The sequence below is a fragment of the Podarcis vaucheri genome (assembly GCF_965113315.1).
Source record: "Podarcis vaucheri genome assembly, chromosome: 6".
Lineage (NCBI taxonomy): Eukaryota > Metazoa > Chordata > Lepidosauria > Squamata > Lacertidae > Podarcis > Podarcis vaucheri.
Window position 1 is genome coordinate 66,238,087 of NC_138764.1, and position 21,625 is coordinate 66,259,711.

General features: G+C 45.9%; 1 protein-coding gene across 2 annotated transcripts in view; it reads right to left on the minus strand.

Annotated features, from left to right (window-relative positions):
- The window catches only part of SLC45A3 (solute carrier family 45 member 3), a 46,912-nt gene that overhangs the window by 3,264 nt on the left and 22,023 nt on the right, over positions 1-21,625 (minus strand). Inside the window, exons 1-4 of one of the 2 annotated variants that reach the window (XM_082228343.1) lie at positions 14,304-14,487; positions 6,315-6,725; positions 4,581-5,405; positions 1,921-2,186 (exon numbers count right to left, since the gene is read on the minus strand). In XM_082228343.1, the coding sequence (XP_082084469.1) occupies positions 1,921-2,186; positions 4,581-5,405; positions 6,315-6,507 (1,284 nt within the window). In that variant the 5' untranslated portion in view covers positions 6,508-6,725; positions 14,304-14,487. Of the gene's footprint in view, positions 1-1,920; positions 2,187-4,580; positions 5,406-6,314; positions 6,726-14,303; positions 14,488-21,625 lie in introns of those variants that run through there. The other variant, XM_082228342.1, reaches the window with a different exon arrangement.

A 21,625-nucleotide genomic window follows, 5' to 3' on the forward strand; every position in this document is an offset into this window, starting at 1 on the left:
TTAAAAAAAATACGTTATTTATAATATCACAGAAAATGGAGAAAGATGGAAAGAATTTGCTGAAACAATTTATAGAAGTGGAACACAAAAAGGGAGGTGTGAGGTGGTCGAGGAAACAAGGGAATGAAAAATAGAGTATGGAAAAGAGACAATGTATGTTTTTAAATTGTTTTTGTTTTGTTCTATTCAGGGTTAAGGATAGGGAGTGGGGTTTGTTTAGCCTAGTTTAATGTGTTTAGTTTTGAGTTTAGGTTGTGTTCTGTATTGTTTATATATTGTATTGTATTGTTTTTTCTTTTTGTTTTTCTTCTTTGTTTTTTCTTTTGTTTTTTTTTCTTGCTTGCTTTTTTCTCTTTTTTGCAATATATAAAAGTAATAAATATTATTTTTAAAAAAAATAGAAGATGACGGCTGAGTTGGTGAGCAGCAGCAGTCTATTGGAACAAGGACTTAAAACAAGGAGTAAGGGACAATATAATCTTTTCCCAGCTAAGACCAACTCCAAAGTCCAAATAGAGCCATAACCATTTGGAGAACAAAGGGAGGGGTAATGGTGTCTTTTAAGAGTGTTTCACCAACTGCATCAAGCAGGTGCTACCTGAAGTCAACCAGTTAGAAAAAAAAAGGATAGTGTTCCTTGCTCAATGGTCTTTTCAGCATGAGTCAACAGAGTGCGTGGCTCGTATCACTACTTGGCCTTTTGGCTAAGATCTCAAGCGTTGTATCTGACACAGCTTGCGAGCATGAAGCTTCAGAGATGTTTAGTCTGAAGGCTCTCACAACACTGGGCTAGCAGCTGTTATGGAGTAACTCACTTGGGAAAAGAGGCGAAGCAAAAACAAACAAATGAAGGAAATAGACACAAAGGGTTGACAACAGGCAAAGGAGAAAGAAGCTTAGAGAGCAGTAACAGCCTCCCAAGAGGGGGATAACTCAGTAAGGAGAGGGACATCTGCCTCCAGCACAACCTGAACAAGATGCAATACTGTAATTATGTCACTTAATAGCACGACAATTAGGTAATACAGTGACATGTAAGCATTGTAACAACTATTTAACACAATTATAGTGAGAGTGTAACATAGTTAGAATTATTAAAACACTGGATTATGGCTTGCATCCAATGCAGAGCTAAGTAAACATCATGTCAGCACAAAATTCAGAGATTTCCACATACAGTCGTACCTCAGAAGTCAAATGCCTTGCGAGACGAACATTTTGGCTCCCGAACGCAGCAAACCTGGAAGTGATTGTTCTGGTTTGTGAACATTCTTTGGAACCCAAATGCCCATCGTAGCTTCCAACTGGCTGTAGGAGCTTCCTGCAGCCAAACAGAAGCCGTGCCTTGGTTCCCGAACGTTTTGGAAGTCGAATGGATTCCATTCGACTTCCAAAGTACGACTGTATACACGCTCCTCCATTTAAGCAAGCAAGAGTCATTATCCCATATCACAGTCCAGGGTGACCTTCTAGACAGGCAAAAGCCCATTAAGAGGGCAAAGAGCAAGACCAATGGTGGTGTTGCCTGGGGAGGGGTTTTTGGCAAAATGAGAATCCCAAGGTCCTGATAGACAGAAATAGAGGGCCACATTTGATGCCCAGGCTGGAAGCACCCCATCGAGGTCATTGAAAATCTGGCTGTAAAAGGCAGCTGCCATCATCCCTGACCATTGTCCTTGCTTGCTATGGCTGATGGAAGTAGGAGCTCAGAAACATCTGGAGGGCCAGATGTTCCCCACTCCTGCTTTAAAAACCAATGGATTATTCAATCTTCACTGCCACTACTGGAGCAAAAAAAGAAGGCTGATGTAAATGGCTCAGAGACATGAGTCACATAGTTGTTAGGCTCTATTAAAACCACTTTGGTCAAGACTCTCTGGACTTTCTCTCTCACACACGCATATACATACACATCCCCACCTGTTTTTCATGATGATAAAGCGATGCCAGTGTGTACGGCAAGATCTGCAGCACTGAGAAAGGGAAGCCTGTCAGGGCGGCAGAAACAGTGACGATGACAACACTCTGAGAGAAGCACATGATGATGGCCATCAGCGGGAATAAGGCCACACTGGCTAGGTAGACCATTCGTGTCCCAAACTGCTTCACCATCCGGTCCATGATTGTCGAGAAGATGATGGAGATGATGCACTGGAGAAAGAGGCCCAGGCTACCCATTCGAATCCCTGAGAAGAGACGTGTGTACATTGGGTGAAATGGAGAAGAGCCAGGGGCCACAATAACAAGATAGCTAAGTTCATAAAGGCAAATAGCTGCAATGCTTTGAGTGCTAGTTCAGCTTTCAGTCTTATCAATTTTTAAGAAGTGTTTCTTAGCTGTTCCAGTATAGAAGTTCCCATTTCACAATTAAGAGGTGGGCAGGATAAAAAAATGAATGCATTAAAAACGAAATATGCTTCAGTAGCAATGGAAGGGCCAGCACAGAAGACATCTGTCTCTCCTCTTGGCAGAACCAACAGATAACCTACATGCAGTAAGTCAGGCCTAAGTAGACTTCAGTTACAGGATTTGTCAACGTGTTCATTTAAGGAGGTAAGTATAAAGACATCCAAAGATTTGTTTATTAATTTATAGGACAATGTCCTCTGAAGACTTGGACTTTCCTTTATGCATTTCCCATAAATCAACTTGACATTGGCCACGGCTCTGATATTGTTGAGCATCATTGTGTGTACACAATTGACCCTCCAATTCTGCAGAGCCTCAAAGGCACCACCAGGATATAAATGTTAAATATTACTTACATTTAAGCTGGGTCACCCAGACCTTGAAATGAACTATTATATGGGAACAACAGGTAGGCAAGGGGCCAAGTAGCTTTAGCAGAAGTATTCAAGAAAGCCTATTACCAAAGCACCTTTTTAAGTTAAGGAGAAGAGGCAATAGATCAGGGGTTGCCAACAGGTGTTCTCTGGGTGATGTTTGCCCACAACTCCCTTTGGCCAGAGCCAACGTAGCCAGTGATGATAGCTGTTGTGCACCAGTAAGATCTGGAGGGCAGCACATTGGCTATCTCTGGCTTTACTCCTTGCTGGTCTCCAAGTCCATGCAACATAAAAGGGAATCTAGCTGGAACTGATGGGAGTTGTAGTTTAAAATGTCTGGAGAATACCAGCTTGGGGAAGTCTGCAGAAGAAATGCTGAATTCCCTTTGAGATGCTAACACTCCAGATTTCCTTATTAACCTCCACAGAGAGCTTTCATGGCAAAATAATGTCCAAAGCTGCTCTTACGAAAGGCAATTTTGCTTATTCATTATTAATCTGATATACCATCTTTCTTCCCAAAGGAGCCCAGGTCAACAAATGAATTTACTGAGCAGAGAATATGCTCCATAGGAGTGACTTTATGTGCTGGAGGATGGCAGCTAGATTTCATGCTTTAGTTAAGTGCAATTAAAAAGCTGTACAGCTTTGTACATATGAGGTCCCTGGCTCAGTCCCCTTCATTGCAAAAATGGTCTTGGTTTGCAAGATAATAAATATACTTCCGTCCAAGAATCAGTCATTACTACTCTACTTGGTCCTACTGTGGACCTAGTTCAGTAGTACTCTGGTCTGATATTACTGTGTACAAGGCACACCTGCAACAAATGAAAATGGTAAGCTACACTCCTTAGCTGTCTTTCCCCACCACCACCCAAGGGGGGTTTCATAGGATCGGTGCCAGATTTAGAGCGCTGTGGGCGGTTCACCACACAAGGTGCCAAGCCAAGAGGACACAAAATTGTGAAGATCTACAATTGCAAAGATCCATTTGGGGGGCACAAAATTTTGGTCTAGCACAGGACACCAAATTGCAAATGATTACCAAAGTCCGCTCCTGATAGGATCTTAACAAGACAGTGGGTTGCAGAAAGATATTCTTAAGTTGCATGTGGCTAGCACATTGTATGCTTTTGAGGTCTTGTCTTTCACATCACATACACCAGGAACAGGGAACCTGTGGCCCTTCATATGTTGTTGGGGCTCCAACTTCCATCGGCCCCAACTAACATGGCCAATGACAGAAGACATCTAGAGGGCCACATATTTCCCATCCCCCAACTTTGCTCTCGTCACGCATAGAAATGACTATACAGGCCAATGAGTCTCCCAGTTCTTTTTTTTTAAAAAAAAACCTGGCTTTAGATGTTTGGAGTGGGGAAGAGATTCCTTTATAACACAGTGGGGGAATTCAGGCTATAAAGATGATCACTAACCCAGGGCAATTCAGCAACTGCACTGCTGAATAAGGTTTTAGAACTTGGTTTCCCAGATCTAGAGCCAACACTATCACAGGACCACACTGAACCCAGCTGGCCTCATTCCACTACCCATTCCTCTTTCCCTCCACTTCCTGCCTCCTTCCCAAAGAATCCCACGTTGAGCAAGAACCAAGAATTTGCAGTAAATAGAAAGGGTAACTTTATGAAAGTCTGCTTTGCTCGCATAAGTTATCAGAGGTAAGAGAAAGAGTTTTCCTGTTGCATAATTCAAAGGGTCTAGGTGCTGATACTTGCTGTAATGGAAGGACATAAGCATAAAGCATTTATCCCCCCCCCCCCGAAATCAAATTACCTTCATCGTAGTGTCGCCTGGCTTCTGTGCCTGGCTCAGCTCTGGGAACTCCCTGATACAGTCCTTCCCCAACAAAGTCTGTGTAGAACAGCATGAAGGTCATGAGGGCCATCCAGCTGCAGAACTCAGCCACGAAAAGCTGCCGGATGACCTTGGGGATGCGGCAGCAGACTCCGTGCAGGCGTGGGGCTAAGGCGCAAAGGCTCCTGAAGGCCTGGACCAGATGCCTGGTCCTCAGAAAGTTCTTTGGAAGCCAGCAAGAGCAGCAGGCCAGAGGTGGGGACTTGGAGGAATCCTTCATTGCAGGGCCTGCCAGCACTTCTACCTGAGCTACCACTTCCTCCGTGACAAAGGCAGTGGCCAAGACGCAGCTGAGGAAGATGATGGTGAGGAGGCTGAAGAGGCACTCCTCCTGCCTCCCCAGGTAAGGAGCCAGGAAGCTACTGTCCCAGTCAATTGCCGGCAGCAGGTACCCAATGCAGCCTCCCAGGCTAACCATGAAAGAGTACATAGCGAAGGCCTGCCGGCAGTTGTCAGGCTCCTTGAAGAGATCGGAGAGGAGAGCCTCCAGAGGGGTGAAGCAGACTTGGCCACAGAAGTCAAGCAGGCCAATGCCTGTTATAAGGAAGGCGATCTCCAGGGAGCGGGTATCCAAGGCAATGAGGCTGGCCAGTCGTTGTGCATGAGGGATGATCAGAAGGCTCAGTAAAACTCCCAGACACAGGACCCAGATGAAAGGCCGCCGGCGGCCATAGCTGCTATGCCATTGGTCGCTGGCGGAACCAATGAGTGGCACAAACACTAGGCCCAGAACTGGCCCAATCCCTGGAATTAAGGAGACGAAAATAACATTTCATCAGGCGGAAGAAGTTGACAAGATAGTCACTCTATAGGCCCATGAGATCACTCACATAATCTGGGGAGTGACTCAGTCAAACTTTGGCCTGGAAAAGCAGGGCTCCGGCCCCAACCCCATGAGGCTCACTTGGGCCAGTCACTGTCACAACATAAAAACATAGTATTTAAAAAAAAACAACCCTGCAGGCTTCCAGGGAGAGGTGCACAGCCACTTTGCTGCTTCCTGATTTATTTTTTAGTCTTGTACCTCTTGTACCACCCAAACCAGACTAAACCTTGGCTACTGCTCATAGTTAGTGGCTTACATGCAAACTAGGCCTCAAGTTTCACTAAGTGGGCATGCATTACAGTGTGCACCATATCTAGAGATTCCGTTTCACTACAGATAAAGCCCCAGTTTCCAGCGCACAATTAAAACTGTCTTCTCTTCCTCCTGGAATTCAGGCTCTTAGAAGCCCTCATGTTTGGTATCCAAAATGAATTCACCATTACATAGCTGTCAACTTTCAGATTTAAAATAAGGGATCAGCAGCCTCGAAAATAAGGGATCAGCAGCCTCACCTGTCCCGGGGACAGTCTACAGGATATCTAACAATCCAGGATAGCAGCGGGAAGCAGCGGGAAACAGCGCTGGAATAAGGGAATTTCCCGCAAAAAGGAAGGTTGACAGCTATGTCATTCCCTGAAAACCAGTCTAGTTCTCTCTTAAACCTGCCTGGCAGGTCCTCTGGGGTCATTACCATATTGAGGCCCTCCCTGTACATACAACAATAATGGGCATTGTACATAGCGGGACTACAGTAGACTTCTTTTCCACCACACTAGATCTCACACAGAAAATGACCATCTAACAATAACATGAATAATACCACCTACCCAGAACCATAGTCATGAACTTCTCCTCCACTCCCACTTCCAACAAGAGAGGTGGCACATAAGTGATGCCGGCAGCCAGACAGACTTCCAAGCCAAAAGTCAGGGAGTTGACCAGTAATAGCTGGGCTTTGCGGTTCTGGAAGAGCATGCTGACCCAGGCCCTCTGAGCCATGCCACCGTTGCACCGCAACATCAGAGAGTTGTGCGCACCTAACACTGTTCTCCTCAGGGTGATCCAGAGCAGGATTTCAGAGTCCTATGTTTTCTTTTATGGCTCAGTAGCAAAAGGTCTGCAGCCATGTTCTAGCCAGCAGTGGACAACTTCTGAAATGTTGCTCGCTGGTAAAAATCAAGAGTTTTGGCTCAGGATGAGAAGATTAATAGCCTGGACATCTTCCAGTGCTTCACATTCTGCAGAAGGAAAGAGAGAGAGGAAAAAACTGAGCATAACATACATCAGTAGCAAATTTTCTGAAGTGGAAACACTGCTAGATTGCTATGAAACCATAAAGCAAACTCCTCTCACCCTCACTGCAACTCTTTCCCACCTTCAAAACATGTTTTAACAGCAGCTTCCTTGTTCCCAATAAAGAATGATCTTCCTCCACCTGGCTAAATCAGGGGTTGGGAATCTCTGGCTCACGGGCCTTCTTAGGCTTGGCACAGATCCCAATTTGGCCCACAAGGCTGTTTACCCACACACAATGCCCACCTGCCCCACACCTGATGTCATACGTGACATCCTCAGGAAAGGGGCAGGTGCAGCTGCAGCTGCCAATGCACAGTCAGGAAAGAGCCTTAAATTGTGCTCCCAACTGTAAATTGGAAAGGGAGACTTTCTCTCACCACCAGTCAACCAGCTGGCTGGCCAACAGCACAGTCAGTCCTAGCTGAGTTGCTCTCGCCACCAGGCACAGCAGAAAAACAGAGTTTGAAGTCAGCTCTTATCAGCTGATGGATGCTCAGCTCAAGCTCCCTGGAATCAGCTGCACTACTAAGTTCCCCATGGGGAGCTCCATAGCCAGCTAATCTTTGAAGGGGCTTGCAAGGAGCCCTTTTGAAGTGCAAGGATCAGCTGATCTGCCATGCTTCAAAGCACTACAGGTCACTGGATGAATGGGCTACAAAATGGGAAATGTAGTCAAACATGAGCAAATATAGAAAACGATGCACATTTGGGCAAAAGAATCCTCACAAACCAAGAACGAGATCCAGAGTTAGGGTGGAGAGCTCAGCGAAAAGGTCAACTCAGTTTTCAGCAGCTATGAAAAAAGACTATGAAAAAAGCAATTTTCATGCTAGCAATCATTACGAAACGGATCACTGCACTGCCAGTATTATAAAGCCCTTCTACAACTCTATGGTGCGGCCACACACTGTGTACTGTGTACAGTTCCAGCCATAAAATCTCAAATAAATCATTGTAAAACTGTAACAAGTGAAGAGAACAACAACTAGAATGGTGGGGTGGGGTGGAGTGGGGGCTAAAACATCTCCTTTACATCCAAGTCTTTTTAGTTAAAAGAAAAAATGTGAGTAAAACAGACATGACCGAGGTTTATAAAATTATGTACTTTGTGCAAAAAGTGGACAGAGAAGACTTTCTCTATCTCTCATCATACTTGGACCTGGAGGTCATCCAATGAAGCGAACTGGCAGGAAATCCAGGACTTAGAAGAGGAAGTATAAACACAGTGTATGATTCATCTTCGGAATTCACTGCCCTGGGAATGTGGTGATGGCCACTAGTTCGGTTTTAAAAGAGGAAACATCTAGTTGGCAAACATGGGAAATAGGATGCTGAACGATAGGTCTTTGGGCTGATCACGGAGAGCTGTTCTTATGTTTCAAACATGCATAAACATTAAACTCAGTAGGACAGGCTTCCAAGTAAATATGGACATGATGGCACTGCAAGGTTATATAACCCTTTCTGCACCTATTGGGGAGTAAGACCCACTGAACTCACACACACTTACTGTACTTTTAAAGAAACACAGCTACAGATGGTTGCACCAAGCCAAACTCACCACCCTCTGGCAACACAACCAGGGTTTTTTTCTCCCAGCCAGAACTCAGTTCCGGCACGACTCTATTGCGAGCTCTATTGCCATCGTAAGAGAACAAAGGAGACATCCATGTTGAGTTCCGGTACCTCTTTTTCTAGAAAAATAGCACTGAATACAACCACCCAGAGATCGGGTAAGCGCCACTGCCCCTTAAGTCTGATATGGAAGAAACACAAATAGGATTGAGCTTAGCAAGTTTCCAACCTGCTGCATTTTCATTCATGAAGAATGAACTTGTTGCGGAGAGAGAAGATGTGAAGTGCCATTACTACATACCTGTACTATTAGAACAGCAGTGCTGCGTAAAGGTAAAGGGATCCCTGACCATTAGGTCCAGTCGTGGCCGACTCTGGGGTTGCGGCGCTCATCTCGCTTTTTTGGCCGAGGGAGCTGGCGTACAGCTTCCGGGTCATGTGGCCAGCATGACTAAGCTGCTTCTGGCGAACCAGAGCAGCACACGGAAATGCCGTTTACCTTCCTGCTGGAGCAGCACCTATTTATCTACTTGCACTTTGATGTGCTTTTGAACTGCTAGGTTGGCAGAAGCAGGGACTGAGCAATGGGAGCTCACCCCGTCGCGGGGATTCGAACCGCTGACCTTCTGATCGGCAAGCCCTAGGCTCTGCGGTTTAACCCACAGTGCCACCCGCATCCCTTGCAGTGCTGCTTAGGAATTGCTAAATAGAATATTGTGGCATATGCTGGATATTGAGTGAAACGAGTGGGAGGGGAATGATCATTAAGAACCATGAACAAGTAAATTATGTGGAAGCAAAGGAGGCAGACTTTTCTATTTAATTTTTACTTTTTGCTAAAGGCCCTGCTAGCAAAACGGGGGGGGGGGGGGGAGAGAGAGAGAGAGAGAACTGAGGCTTCCTCCTCCTTCCAAACGGGTTTCATAAAAATAAGGCAAAAGTGTATTTAAGGGGTTGACGAAGAACCTGAGCCTCAGGTCTTTTGCGATGGGCCCTGGATCCTTCACACACACACACACACACACACACACACACACACACACACACACTTTTAAAAACATTTCTTCTCTTTGCTTACAGAATGGCTTTGGGCCTAAACCCAGATAAACATATATAAATTAGCATATACAGCTTTTCTGCAAAGTTGGTTGCATAGACCTGTGCCCACCCCAGTCCTTTGAGGAACTAGCTGTGTCACCCACTGTCCCCAGGACATCCTCCCAGTGCTGCTCCCATTCAAACTCAAAGCTTCCTCCTGAGCCCTTCCCAGCATAGAAAACACACCAGACCTTCTTATTGGCTGTCAAAATGGGGGCACATAGCTGGACAAAACAGATGCTGTTTTGTTCCATATCCTCCAATAAAACCAACCCACTAGACTCTGATTGTAGTTAATATACTGATTAATCTGATGCCCAAATGACTTCCATTTATTTGCCTTTTAAACATTTCCCCTCTCTACCAGGCAACTGCTCAGTCATGTATATGATAAGAGGAAAGAAGCATGCAGACAAATAAGCATACACTTCTTTTGAGAGAGAACTTTAACCCTAACCATCATGTGCCTGATACACAATCCACCTTTGCTAAGAAACAAGTTAAGAGAAACACCAAAATATAACAGTAGGTGGCGCTACTGTCTCTAAGACATGCCTTACCTGTTGCTATAAAACTGGAAGTTTAATATTCCATCATAATGAATCCCTTTAACACGCAGTTTATCCTTAAACCACTGTGTCTTTGCTGGAGCTCTGAGGCTATTACCCACAATATATAGGCCGCAAAGCAGTTTTCCCTTACTAAGGGGACTAAGAACAAGCAAACTTTCCACAATGAGCAAGTTTAGTCTTCTGTTAGAGGCCAAAATCCAGTGTGCATCACATGCACTCAAATGCCTCCCCCCCCAAAAAAAACACCTGGGGCAAACGTATCCTACCAGTTCCTGAACCAGCATGCAAAGATCATGGGCATTTACTGGTTTTGTGCTTCTATGTCAAAATCCACTGGAGTTAGGGAGATGTGGAAGGAATACAGCTCAGTGGTAGGACATCTGATTTGCATGCAGAAGGTCTCAGATTCAATCCCTGGTATCTCCAGGTAGGCCTGGGAGAAATCCCTGCCAGAAATCCTGGATAGCTGCTGCCAGTCAGAGTAGACAGTATGGAGCGAGATGAACCAACAGTCTGACTTATTATATGGCAGGCTGTAAATAAGAATTCTACAGCCTTCTAAAAGAGTATGCTAAAAAGTGGGGGGTTTTCTGAGGTCACTTAACCACAACGTATGAATCAGACACATCTGGTCCCACAGATACTCCCTTTTCTTTAGAGGAATACAGTATTCTTCCAAATTTAAGGTTTGTTCTTCCTTTCTGGACTCTTTGGGTCAATTAATAAAAGGGATAGAAATCTTAAGTGAGAAACACCCTTAAAAGCAAGCAGGAAACAGCCCTCTCAAGACAGCTTGAGGTAGTCCCGTTTCCTAGAACGGGACACACAATGACACAGAGCCCATGTGACTTAGGAAGCCTCCCTCTCTTGAGAAGACCACGGACATCTGAATTGGTTTGTTCAGGAGAATTAAACCAATGGCCAGTCCCCAGCACTTGTTATCATCATGAAACCTGCCCATGTCAAATTTTATTAATTGACTTAATTAAAGTATTTTAAAAGCCTTTCAGGAGAAGTATCCTCATGGGCTCATCACAGTGATGTTCAGTTTAAAAGTCAAATGATAAACTTCTAAAACAGGCAGAAGCAAACTCGGCCCCCCAGATGTTTTGGGACTACAACTCCCATCATCCCTGACCACTGGTCCTGTTAGCTAGAGATCATGGGAGTTGTAGTCCCAAAACATCTGGAGGGCTGAGTTTGCCTATGCCTGTTCTAAAACAAAATTTAAAAGGGGGACCAAGATACCGTACACCGCAAACATTCGGGGTTTGGGAAGCAGTTAATGGAAAAGTTGCCTGAATTTTTCAAGTGTTAAGATATGAAGAGTTCTGCCTTTACTGAGCCGGCCGGCGGCACCTCTCATTTGCAAGGCGTTCTCCCTGCAGACTCTCCGGAGACATTGCCACATCAAGACTTACCTATCTCAGCTGGGAAAGTGATGACAGGCCTGTCACTGAGTTACGTTCTCCAACAGCCAACCAAGGCAAACGGCTGCATGATGCATGCAGGTAATCCGCAAGGCCCACGCCTCTCTAACTTCTTCTGAGGTCATCACATATACAGAGGAATAACCCAGGAGAAGCCAACTCCTATTAGTTAGTTAACAGCCTGAAATTTATGTGGCTTTGGAGAAAGCCTGTGTGTACAACTGTATCCCAGGCACACCAACCTTTCCCCGGAGAAGCAATTATGACCCTTAAAGGCTTTGCTTGGAGTTGAGAAGTTCATGGGGCTGTCATCTTCATTCTACACATAACCGGTGCAGACATTTTCATGCCTGACATCCTTCCCTTCTCCAAACAATTCATTCACCTCTCACCCATCTTCATGGTTTTTAATGAGACTACAGAAGAGCACATTTCCTTCGTACGCTTAGGGGGAAAACCATGACCAAGGTAGAGGGAGAAGATACACAAGCCATGTAGAGCAAAACAGGGGGAAAGTTAGCGCACAGCACTTTGGGGATGGAAGCCAACTGAAGATCCTTCATCTCCTAAAGGGAGATGCTATAGACTCCCAATGGGTTTGTTTTCTTCCTCGAATATGGAAACCCATCTTTACTGTTAACTAACTGCGGAGGGGAGAGGGTTGGAATGTGGGCAGATATCATCATGCAGATGAGAGGACGTTTCCCCAGCTTTCAAAGCTGGAAAGGATAAAACTATTTACACCCCAAAGTTGTGTTTCTTGTGGGATCACAGACTTGTAGAGTTGAATGAGACCAAAGGGATCATCTAGCCCAACCCTCTGGAATGCAGGAATCTTTCACCTAATGTGGGACCCAAGCCCACAACCCTGAGATTAAGAGTCTCATGCTCTACCGACTACTTTCTAATAATTCTGAGTAGTGACCCACTTGGCAAGGGTCAGTTCTTCACATCTGCAAGATTTACTCAGTCGGCAAATGAACCCACCCATCCATATATCCCCCTCCATACATATAAAGGACACCATTTTCCTAATTACATTGTTGATTAGGATGGTTAGATGGAGCACTGGTATGAGATTTCTTCCCGCACACAGTCACAAGCGCTTTGAATTCATCCGTCCTATATGATTCAACCGAAGATGAAAGCACGGACTGCGATGAAGGATGTGTTGAGAACTTTTGATCTTACGCATTAATGAAGTCCTGTTAAGTTCTCTTAACAAGTTCCCCAGATGACAGGGATGGTTAGAGCAGTGTTTCCCAACCACTGTTCCGCAGCACACTAGTGTGCCGCGAGATGTTGCCTGGTGTTCCGTGGGAAAAATTAAAAAATTCGAAAGATTTTTTTTTTTTAAGTCAAATTTTCGATTGGGGCGCCGTCCCCGGAGGGAGTCGGGCGAGTCGGGCGGCGAGATGCGGAGCGGCGGCGACGAGGAGAGGCCGCCCAGCGCGGGGCTCTCGCCGTCTGCCTGTCTGGCTGCCTGCGAGCTCGGCGGGCAGCGCCTCCGTCCGCAGCGCCCGCCTCGCGGCTCTCATTCCCTGCCCCTGCCAAAGCTCACCCAGCCAAGCCGCGCTCTCCTTCCTGCCTCGCTTTGCTGCCTCCTCCCCCCCCACCCCCAAAGCTTGGAGGTTCCCCGGCGCCGGCCCGCAGGTTTGACCCCCTTCTCACCTGTTTGTGCTCCTTGCACAGAAAGGGGCGGATGGGGAGGAACGGGGCTCGCCGCTGCCTCCGCTCACCCTCCCCCCCTCCTTCGTGCGTCCCTCCCGGCGTGACGCTGCGCGCTGACGTTACGGGGCTGTAACGTGGTGTGCCTCAAGATTTTTTTCATGAAACAAGTGTGCCTTTGCCCAAAAAAGGTTGGGAAACACTGGGTTAGAGGACACACATTTGAGATACTGTAGCACACTGATTCATATACAGTGGTACCTCGGGTTACATACGCTTCAGGCTACATACGCTTCAGGTTACAGACTCCGCTAACCCAGAAATAGTACCTCGGGTTAAGAACTTTGCTTCAGGATGAGAACAGAAATTGTGCTCAGGTGGCGTGGCAGCAACGGGAGGCCCCATTAGTTAAAGTGGTGCTTCAGGTTAAGAACAGTTTCAGGTTAAGAACGGACCTCTGGAACGAATTAATTACTTAACCCGAGGTACCACTGTACCACTGTAGTACTTATTGGGGAAACTGGTAAAGCCTGAACCAGACAATCTTCTAGGTCTCTCCAGTTTCTGCAGTTCCCTTACCAAGATCAATAGCATAGCTCAGTCAGTAGAGCATGTGACTCTTAATCTCAGGGTCCTGGGTCTGAGCCCCACATTGGGCAAAGTTTCCTGCATTGCAGGGGGTTGGGATAGATGACAAGTCTATTATTCTGCTTTGCTTCAATACTAACCACCAGACAAGTCAAAACCCAGGATCCTAATGTTCTCTCTCACATGCAAGGCTAAATTCATACCCTTTAGCCTGGATTTACTGGCACACATTGAAGGCAAGGATGTGTTAACAGGCAGAAACTGAGAGAAATTCCTGGCTACCACATAATTCCTTTCCCCTACTATAGTAGTTTATGGGGTGGGGGGGGAATGCGTCCCCAGTAGAATTTCCTGCTGCAATAGTTCAATAATTATATGTCACACAGCCGTCAAGCTTTGGATGTGAAATTCTGCTTCTCTCAAAACATTTGTCTCTCTCTTCACGGAGGGGGAGGGAGATCAGAAGAATTAACAGGATGAAACAGGAAAACACAGCACACAGTCAAGAAAGCAACAGGATCATGCTATTCCAGCCTCCAAAAACGTTTGAAAAACCACCACTTATCACTAACACGAAGAACAAACTCACCCGCTTCTCTTCTGAGGCTGCGGGGCAACAGGTGAGCTCCCAGCACATTGGTTTCATCCCCTCAGACAAAGCTTCTTCAACAAAGTGAGCCTGACCCAGACACAGAGAGTGCACCACTCTAAGAGGCAGTGCATTAGTTTGCAGAAAGGAGGAGGAGTTAACCTATACTCAGCACACCTATCCTATTTGGTTTCGGAGCCCTCCCTGCCTTTTTTTCCCCTCCTGCTGCCATCACCAAAGAATTGCATTGCAAACCACTGTATACTGCAGACATGAAAAGGCGATAGATCAGGATCTACTGGTAGATTTGCAGCAGATCAGCAAGGCTTTCCGGCTCAGCAATGGTTTGACAATATCACCAACAAAATTGCTTTTTAAAAACAGCAGTTAGTACTGCAAACCAATTCCTAAACTTGGAATGTGCTCCAAGAAACCCTGAGCGAAATGTCTGTTGCTCCTGCCTTTTTGGTAGGCAGATCTTGGGGTTCTAGTAAAAAAACCAAAGCTGAAGTCTGCCAAACCCTGTTTTACAGAGAGAGTGCCAGATGCAACATTGGTGTTCCACTTACAATGTGCCATGTGCTTCTCTTTCTGGAAATATCACTGTGACACGGAGCAGGAGACCTTCTTTAAAAGCCTCCCAGTGCTAATGACAACTTTCCCTGTCCGGAGGGCTCCGCAGTCTTTTGCACTAGCATTACAGACAGTAATCCAACAGGTGAATGAAATCCCTGCATTTCATGGAAAGCAATGCTTCATTCTGCTGAATTTCTTGCGCAGATGTTAAAAAGGCGCAAGAGCCCTACCCAGGATGGGATTGTGGGGGCCCCAGAAGTGGAAAGCCCACCTTGACAGCACAGGTTACTGTGAGCACTGTCTTCAGAACAGAAGAGTTGGTACTGAAGTGGGATGCAAGATCATTTGCAGAGAACTGGCATGGAATAAAACCTATGCCCCACTTATGCACTCCATGAGCAGCTCACCCAGTACGATGTCACTGACTCAAAGCCTCTATATAGGAACTGGTCTGCTTATCCCTGTTTTCATCCAAGTTTCATAGATGCCAAGAGATCTGGCTGCTACGCCAAGTTAAGGCTTTGGTCTGGGACCGTTTGAATTAGGACAGAACTAAAAAGGAAGAACTATCTAAGGGAGAACCAATGTTGCGCTGTTCCTAACACAACTGCGGCTTATTTCCGAAAATCTCCTTTTTTACTGCAGTTTCATGTGCAAACTTAGCATGGAGAACAAGCAGCAACCTGGGCATTGCCCCCCATCATTAAAAGAATGGGGTGGAGCTGTCCCGGGTTATTTCTCAGTTGTATGGAAAAACTGTGGCGGAAGGAGGGAAACTGTTAGGATAATTTGATACTCTGCATTTGGCAGGTGCCAGTTTGGCTACAAATAACAGTCCCTGTGGAGAACAAGCATATATTATAAACCACTGATCTCCACCACAACAGGTTTGCTGGCAGACCGGATCTGTAGGCACACAGTCAAATGAGATGCTATATAGGGGAAGAGTCCCAGCCACAGAGGTACATTTGGAGCCCACCACGCTGAAAATAAAGCAGTGGTCCTGTCACTGTAATGAAGCTGTCCTGTTCACACCTTTGCTGGCCACATGCCCACCTGCCCCTCTCCAGAGGGGAAGGACTGTAGCCTGTAAGCAAAGGACATGCAAAAGTTTCCAAATTCAATCTGCTGCATCTCCTTATCTGGAGCCTTGAAGAGCCACTGCCCATCAATGCACAATTGACAATGCTGAGCTAAATGGACCATTAGTCTGGCTTGGTATGTTCCTATTTGGAGAGGCAGTGTGGTGTAGTGGTTAGTGTGTTGGACGACAACCAGGAAGACCTGTAGCTGAATCCCAACCCAATGGGAAAGGGGCTCCTGTAGCAAGCTGCCACTCAGTAAATGACTTGTATTCACATTCCTGGCAAAGAGTGTATCGTGATATTCTGTATACTAACTAGCCCAGCTTACTAAATAGATGCTAAATTTAATGGTACAATGAAAACTAAACTCCACACTCAAACTGTCTCTAAGTAAATAGATGCAATTTGTCCCAGTGTGTTTAATCCCCTCCAAGATTTCCATTTTTTTTAAAAAAAAAAACACACAGTCAGATGTTATCTTGCTACTTTAAATGCATATTCTGTTAAGCTGTGAATTATGAATACATTCATAAACCATCTGCTCTTTGCATTATTCTTATGCAACATGCAGTTTTATTAATAAAAAAATAAGCAACTGCGTTCCATGAAAGCAGTATAGTCACTGGTGTCTAAACAGATCAGGCAGAGAGCTGAGACGGGTCTGCTTTCTCCTGAAAAGAGTATACACAGTACAGTATACACAAGCCCTACCTGATGAAAAATGAACGACATTTCCCCCCAAGAAACAACAGAACAACTCGTCAGAACTTCCTCACCTGGAAACCAGGTAAGTGGGCTGGGCCTCAACTTGATTTAAAGGGGGAAAGCTAGACAAAGGGAAGGTTTAAAAGCACAGCACAGTTCTGATAATGGCCAGGCAATCAAACAAGCCTGGATGTTTAGCATTCCTGCAGTTTCAGGACAACTCTCCTCCTATTTTGCTCTGCAAAGTCGTGGAAAACAGCTCTTTTTCTTCATGGATGTGCAAAGTGGACAACAGTGACAGAGCAAAAAAGGATAGTGAGGATTATACAGCAGCTGCCAAGCCCAGATAAAACACTTCCCCATTTAGATACACACACACACAACTTTCCAGCTTCCAGTCAGAAGTTCTTTTTAGAAAATGTTCTTGGGCAGGGACAAAATCATTCAAAATTCAAAAAATCCTTCCAAGAGGAGTTACTCTCACCAAAAAAGAATAGGATTTAACACTGTGCTAGTATCCAACTGCATTGTAACATCAAATATGCACTTAATTCCTTTATCATTTACAGCATCTGTTGAGAACTGGAACTTTTTAAAGTATCTGTATGCTGCTTTTTCACTTTGCAGTCTCTTCAAGGTGGCTCACAATAATGAGATTCATGAACCCTCAATCTATATCTGAAGTTCAGAGCTGAGTGTACCCCAAATCATCATCATCATCATCATCATGTATCCCAAATGGCACCATCTACACACAAGAATCATAGAATCATAGAATCATAGAATCATAGAATCATAGAGTTGGAAGAGACCACAAGGGCCATCGAGTCCAACCCCCTGCCAAGCAGGAAACACCATCAGAGCACTCCTGACATATGGTTGTCAAGCCTCTGCTTAAAGACCTCCAAAGTAGGAGACTCCACCACACGCCTTGGCAGCAAATTCCACTGTCGAACAGCTCTTACTGTCAGGAAGTTCTTCCTAATGTTTAGGTGGAATCTTCTTTCTTGTAGTTTGGATCCATTGCTCCGTGTCCGCTTCTCTGGAGCAGCAGAAAACAACCATTCTCCCTCCTCTATGTGACATCCTTTTATATATTTGAACATGGCTATCATATCACCCCTTAACCTCCTCTTCTGCAGGCTAAACATGCCCAGCTCCCTTAGCCGTTCCTCATAAGGCATCGTTTCCAGGCCTTTGACCATTTTGGTTGCCCTCCTCTGGACACGTTCCAGTTTGTCAGTGTCCCTCTTGAATTGTGGTGCCCAGAACTGGACACAGTACTCCAGGTGTGGTCTGACCAGAGCAGAATACAGTGGCACTATTACTTCCCTTGATCTAGATGCTATACTCCTATTGATGCAGCCCAGAATTGCATTGGCTTTTTTAGCTGCCGCGTTCCTCCCACCACTAGGTCCGCGTAGTCTTCAGGAAAATATATGGGGGGGGCAGAGGAATGACACACCTAAAACAGTCCAATATATACAAAGCATGCTCAGTGATCAAAGATTGCTGGGTGACTGCTGGGTGGCGTAATGGCTAGAGTGTTGGACTAGGACCTGGAATAGCAGGGTTCGAATCCCCACTCGGCCATGAAGCTCCCTGCCTCCCGCTGCTGCCATGCTACTGGGAGCTAAGCCATGGTTTGGCTTAGTAATGTGCATGAACCCAGGCAGGCTCATGGTTTATCTCCCCCCAAATAAATCATGAATTGTTAACTAAGAACAAGCTTTGACTACAGTTCATGGTTTGTTTGGAGTGAAACAATCCACGAGCTCAAGTTCTCTCAATAACAGGGAAGCCGCAGAAGACGGGCAAAGCAGCGGCTTTTTTTTATTATTGTGCACCAGCACATTTGCTCATTCATGCTAAGGCATAGTTTGGCTTAGCACTGTGTGCTAACCAGGCCTAAGTGCCCAAGCTCTAAAGCAATTAATCTTAACTATGCTTACCTGGATGGGACGTGGGTGGCGCTGTGAGTTAAACCACAGAGCCTAGGACTTGCCGATCAGAAGGTCGGCGGTTCGAATCCCCGCGATGGAGTGAGCTCCTGTTGCTCAGTCCCTGCTCCTGCCCACCTAGCAGTTCGAAAGCCTAGCAGTTCGATAGGTACCCCTCTGGCAGGAAGGTAAACGGCGTTTCCGTGCGCTGCTCTGGTTCGCCAGAAGCGACTTAGTCATGCTGGCCACACGACCCGGAAGCTGTACGTCGGCTCCCTCGGCCAATAAAGCGAAATGAGCACCGCAACCCCAGAGTCGGTCATGACTGGACCAAATGGCCAGGGGCCCCTTTACCTTTATGCTTACCGGGAGATGCTAAAGGGCCTTTGCATGAAAAGCAGACGCTCTACCATTGAGGTACAACCCCTTCCCCTAAGTTGTCTTCTTTCAGCTAACCATAATTATGACTAACCACAGTCATAATTTAGACATAATGTTTACCTCCATTTAAGGAGCACCGATCACTGTGGCTTGTCTCCGGTCATGATAAACCGTGGTTTTATCATTAGTCCAAACAAGCTGCTTGTTAGTAGCACGTTTATGAAGTCTGTGCTCAACAACTAGGCAAAATCTGAACCAATATTAATGGAGTAAAGGCAGGGCATCAGTGCAAATTTTGAAACATATATCCCAGCGCAAAGTACAGCAATTCCCTCAGGGCAGCTGTGTTAAATTAAATTCTGGCATCTCTTTCGGGTATTTTTATGAGTACGAAATTGGACTAAATTTGGTTTTTAAAATTAAAATAAAACATTGTGGGACATAAACGTGTGAAATTGTGTGACTTGGCAACTACGCATAGTTTTCTTTTTTAAAAAAGATAGATTTAAAAAGTGCTAGCCATAATCCAAATCTGCCCTCCCCACATGGAAAGCAGGAGGGCACAAAGGCCAGACCTGTGAAGGACAGAAAACTGGAGCCAACGGGGAGGCAGATGACGGGCCAAAAGCAAATGGGCACCGCAGCAAATCCTCTCCACCTCCCCACCTCTGTTCTGCTCATACTCTCCAATGCTCACACAGGTTCCCTCAGCTACTGATCTACTACTAGTGCAGCATTTGCCAAGCTTCCAAATGTTCTGCACTGCAACTCCCATCAGCCTCAGCCAGCTGGCTGGGGGCTGATGGGAGTTGTAGTCCAAAACATCTGGAGGGTACCAAGTTGGCAAGGGCTGAACTAGGGGCATTATACTGTGACTGGTTTCTTTTTAAAATAGTTAATTATAGTTAACAAAATAATTTACCCCCAAAAAAAGAAAAAGAGAGAGAAGTGTGGTTTGGTACAATCTTAACAGAGGCATTCTTTCTTCTCTCTCTCTCTCTTCACGGACACATTCACACCTCTTCTAACACGGTGCCTGCCACAATACATGCATTCATCGTGTAAAAACCTGCTCCTTTCCTATTCAAAAGTTCACTGTTATATATAGATTTAAAAGCCAACTAGAACACATGTAATTAATTGACTAGTACTCCTTTATTTGGGTAACAGTCCAATAAGCTTATACATGCTGGATCTCAATCATGAATGGGGGGGGGCAGTTGTTATATGGTCAGTCCCTTTCCTTTCCAGTCTCTGGACTGGAATTCAATTTTCCCCCAGCCTAGTCCCTGATCTCTAGCCCAGACTGTCGCTCTTGACTAGAATATGGCTCGCGTGCAGAGCAATTTGTTTACATTTAAGGCCAATTAAGGAATGGAACTCACCTGACCCTCCCCCCCCAGCCCCACTTCCTAAAATGTGTTCTGTAGCAGGGAAGGGATGGAAGCACAGTTGTAATTTATTTCATTTCATCTCCCTGAATTAGCTCCAGGTTTCCGGTGAGCTGAGGCCTCGATTACATTACTGGCCCTATACCAGGCAGCGAGGCTAATGACATGCTGCTGGAAATCCCTTATTATCCAAAGCGGAAGGCAGAAACATAGGTTTGAATATAGAAGCTTCCCTGAGTACAAACGCAAAGAACCAAGAAACCTCGCAATCTGGAAATGTAGAGTCTCTTCTCTAAGATTTACGAATCAGCATTCGGTTGCCAAATGGAGGCATTTATCAGTTCTTCCGTGAGAATTTAACTTAAGGTTCTGTACACATGTGGGCCTTAAAATGCACAGGGGTCATTGTTTCGCAGTGTGCTTTTTCACAAAGCAGTTTGCAAATGTACACACCTTTGCGCAATAACGTCTTCTAAAGTGGCAGCTACTATCTGTGTATACAGGTGGGGGTGTGTATGCAGTGTACAGTATACAGTCACAGGTTAATGTGCTGCCTCCTATTCTGCCTTTATTCATGGACAAGTTAAACATGGTGATGGGGAATAGCATAGCCCAGTGGGTTTCAACCAGTGTGCTACGGCACACTGGGCTGCCTTGAAGGATGGTCAGGGATGCCGTGGGCAACACTGGCCTCTGCCCTTCTTTCCTTCCCTCCCTTCCTGTGATGCCCCTCACATCTCTGTCTCCCAAAGGCTTGCACAGCTGTTTGTTGCAGCAGCCCTGGCTACAAGCTCCCCAGGCAAATTGTGCCTCTAGGGTTGGCCAGGGGGTGCTGGTTACCAGAAGCTGAGGTGGCCTTGGGGTCAGCAAGCAAATGGGTGCGGGAGCCCAGCCAGCCAGTCTGCCAGCCCTTGTTGTTGGAAATGGACAGACAAATCTCAGACTCTTGTGGGGCAGTGTGAGGAGGTACCTCTCTTTGGGGCAGGGGCGGCAGCTCAGAGGACTCTCAAGGACAGGGGAGAGGAAGCTGAGCGAACACTCCACAAAGGAGGGTGTTCAAAAAAGGGTGAGAGGCTGCCAGCTCTGCAGGCAAGGGGTGACATAACTGGGCTCCTGAGCCCCACAGGAGTGCCACAGAAAGAATGTAGTTGGTCAAGGGAGCTGTGGACTCAAAAAGGTTGAAAACCCCTGGTGTGGCCTGTTCCAATAGGAGGTGATCTGAAAGTGCTCTCTGTGTACACATG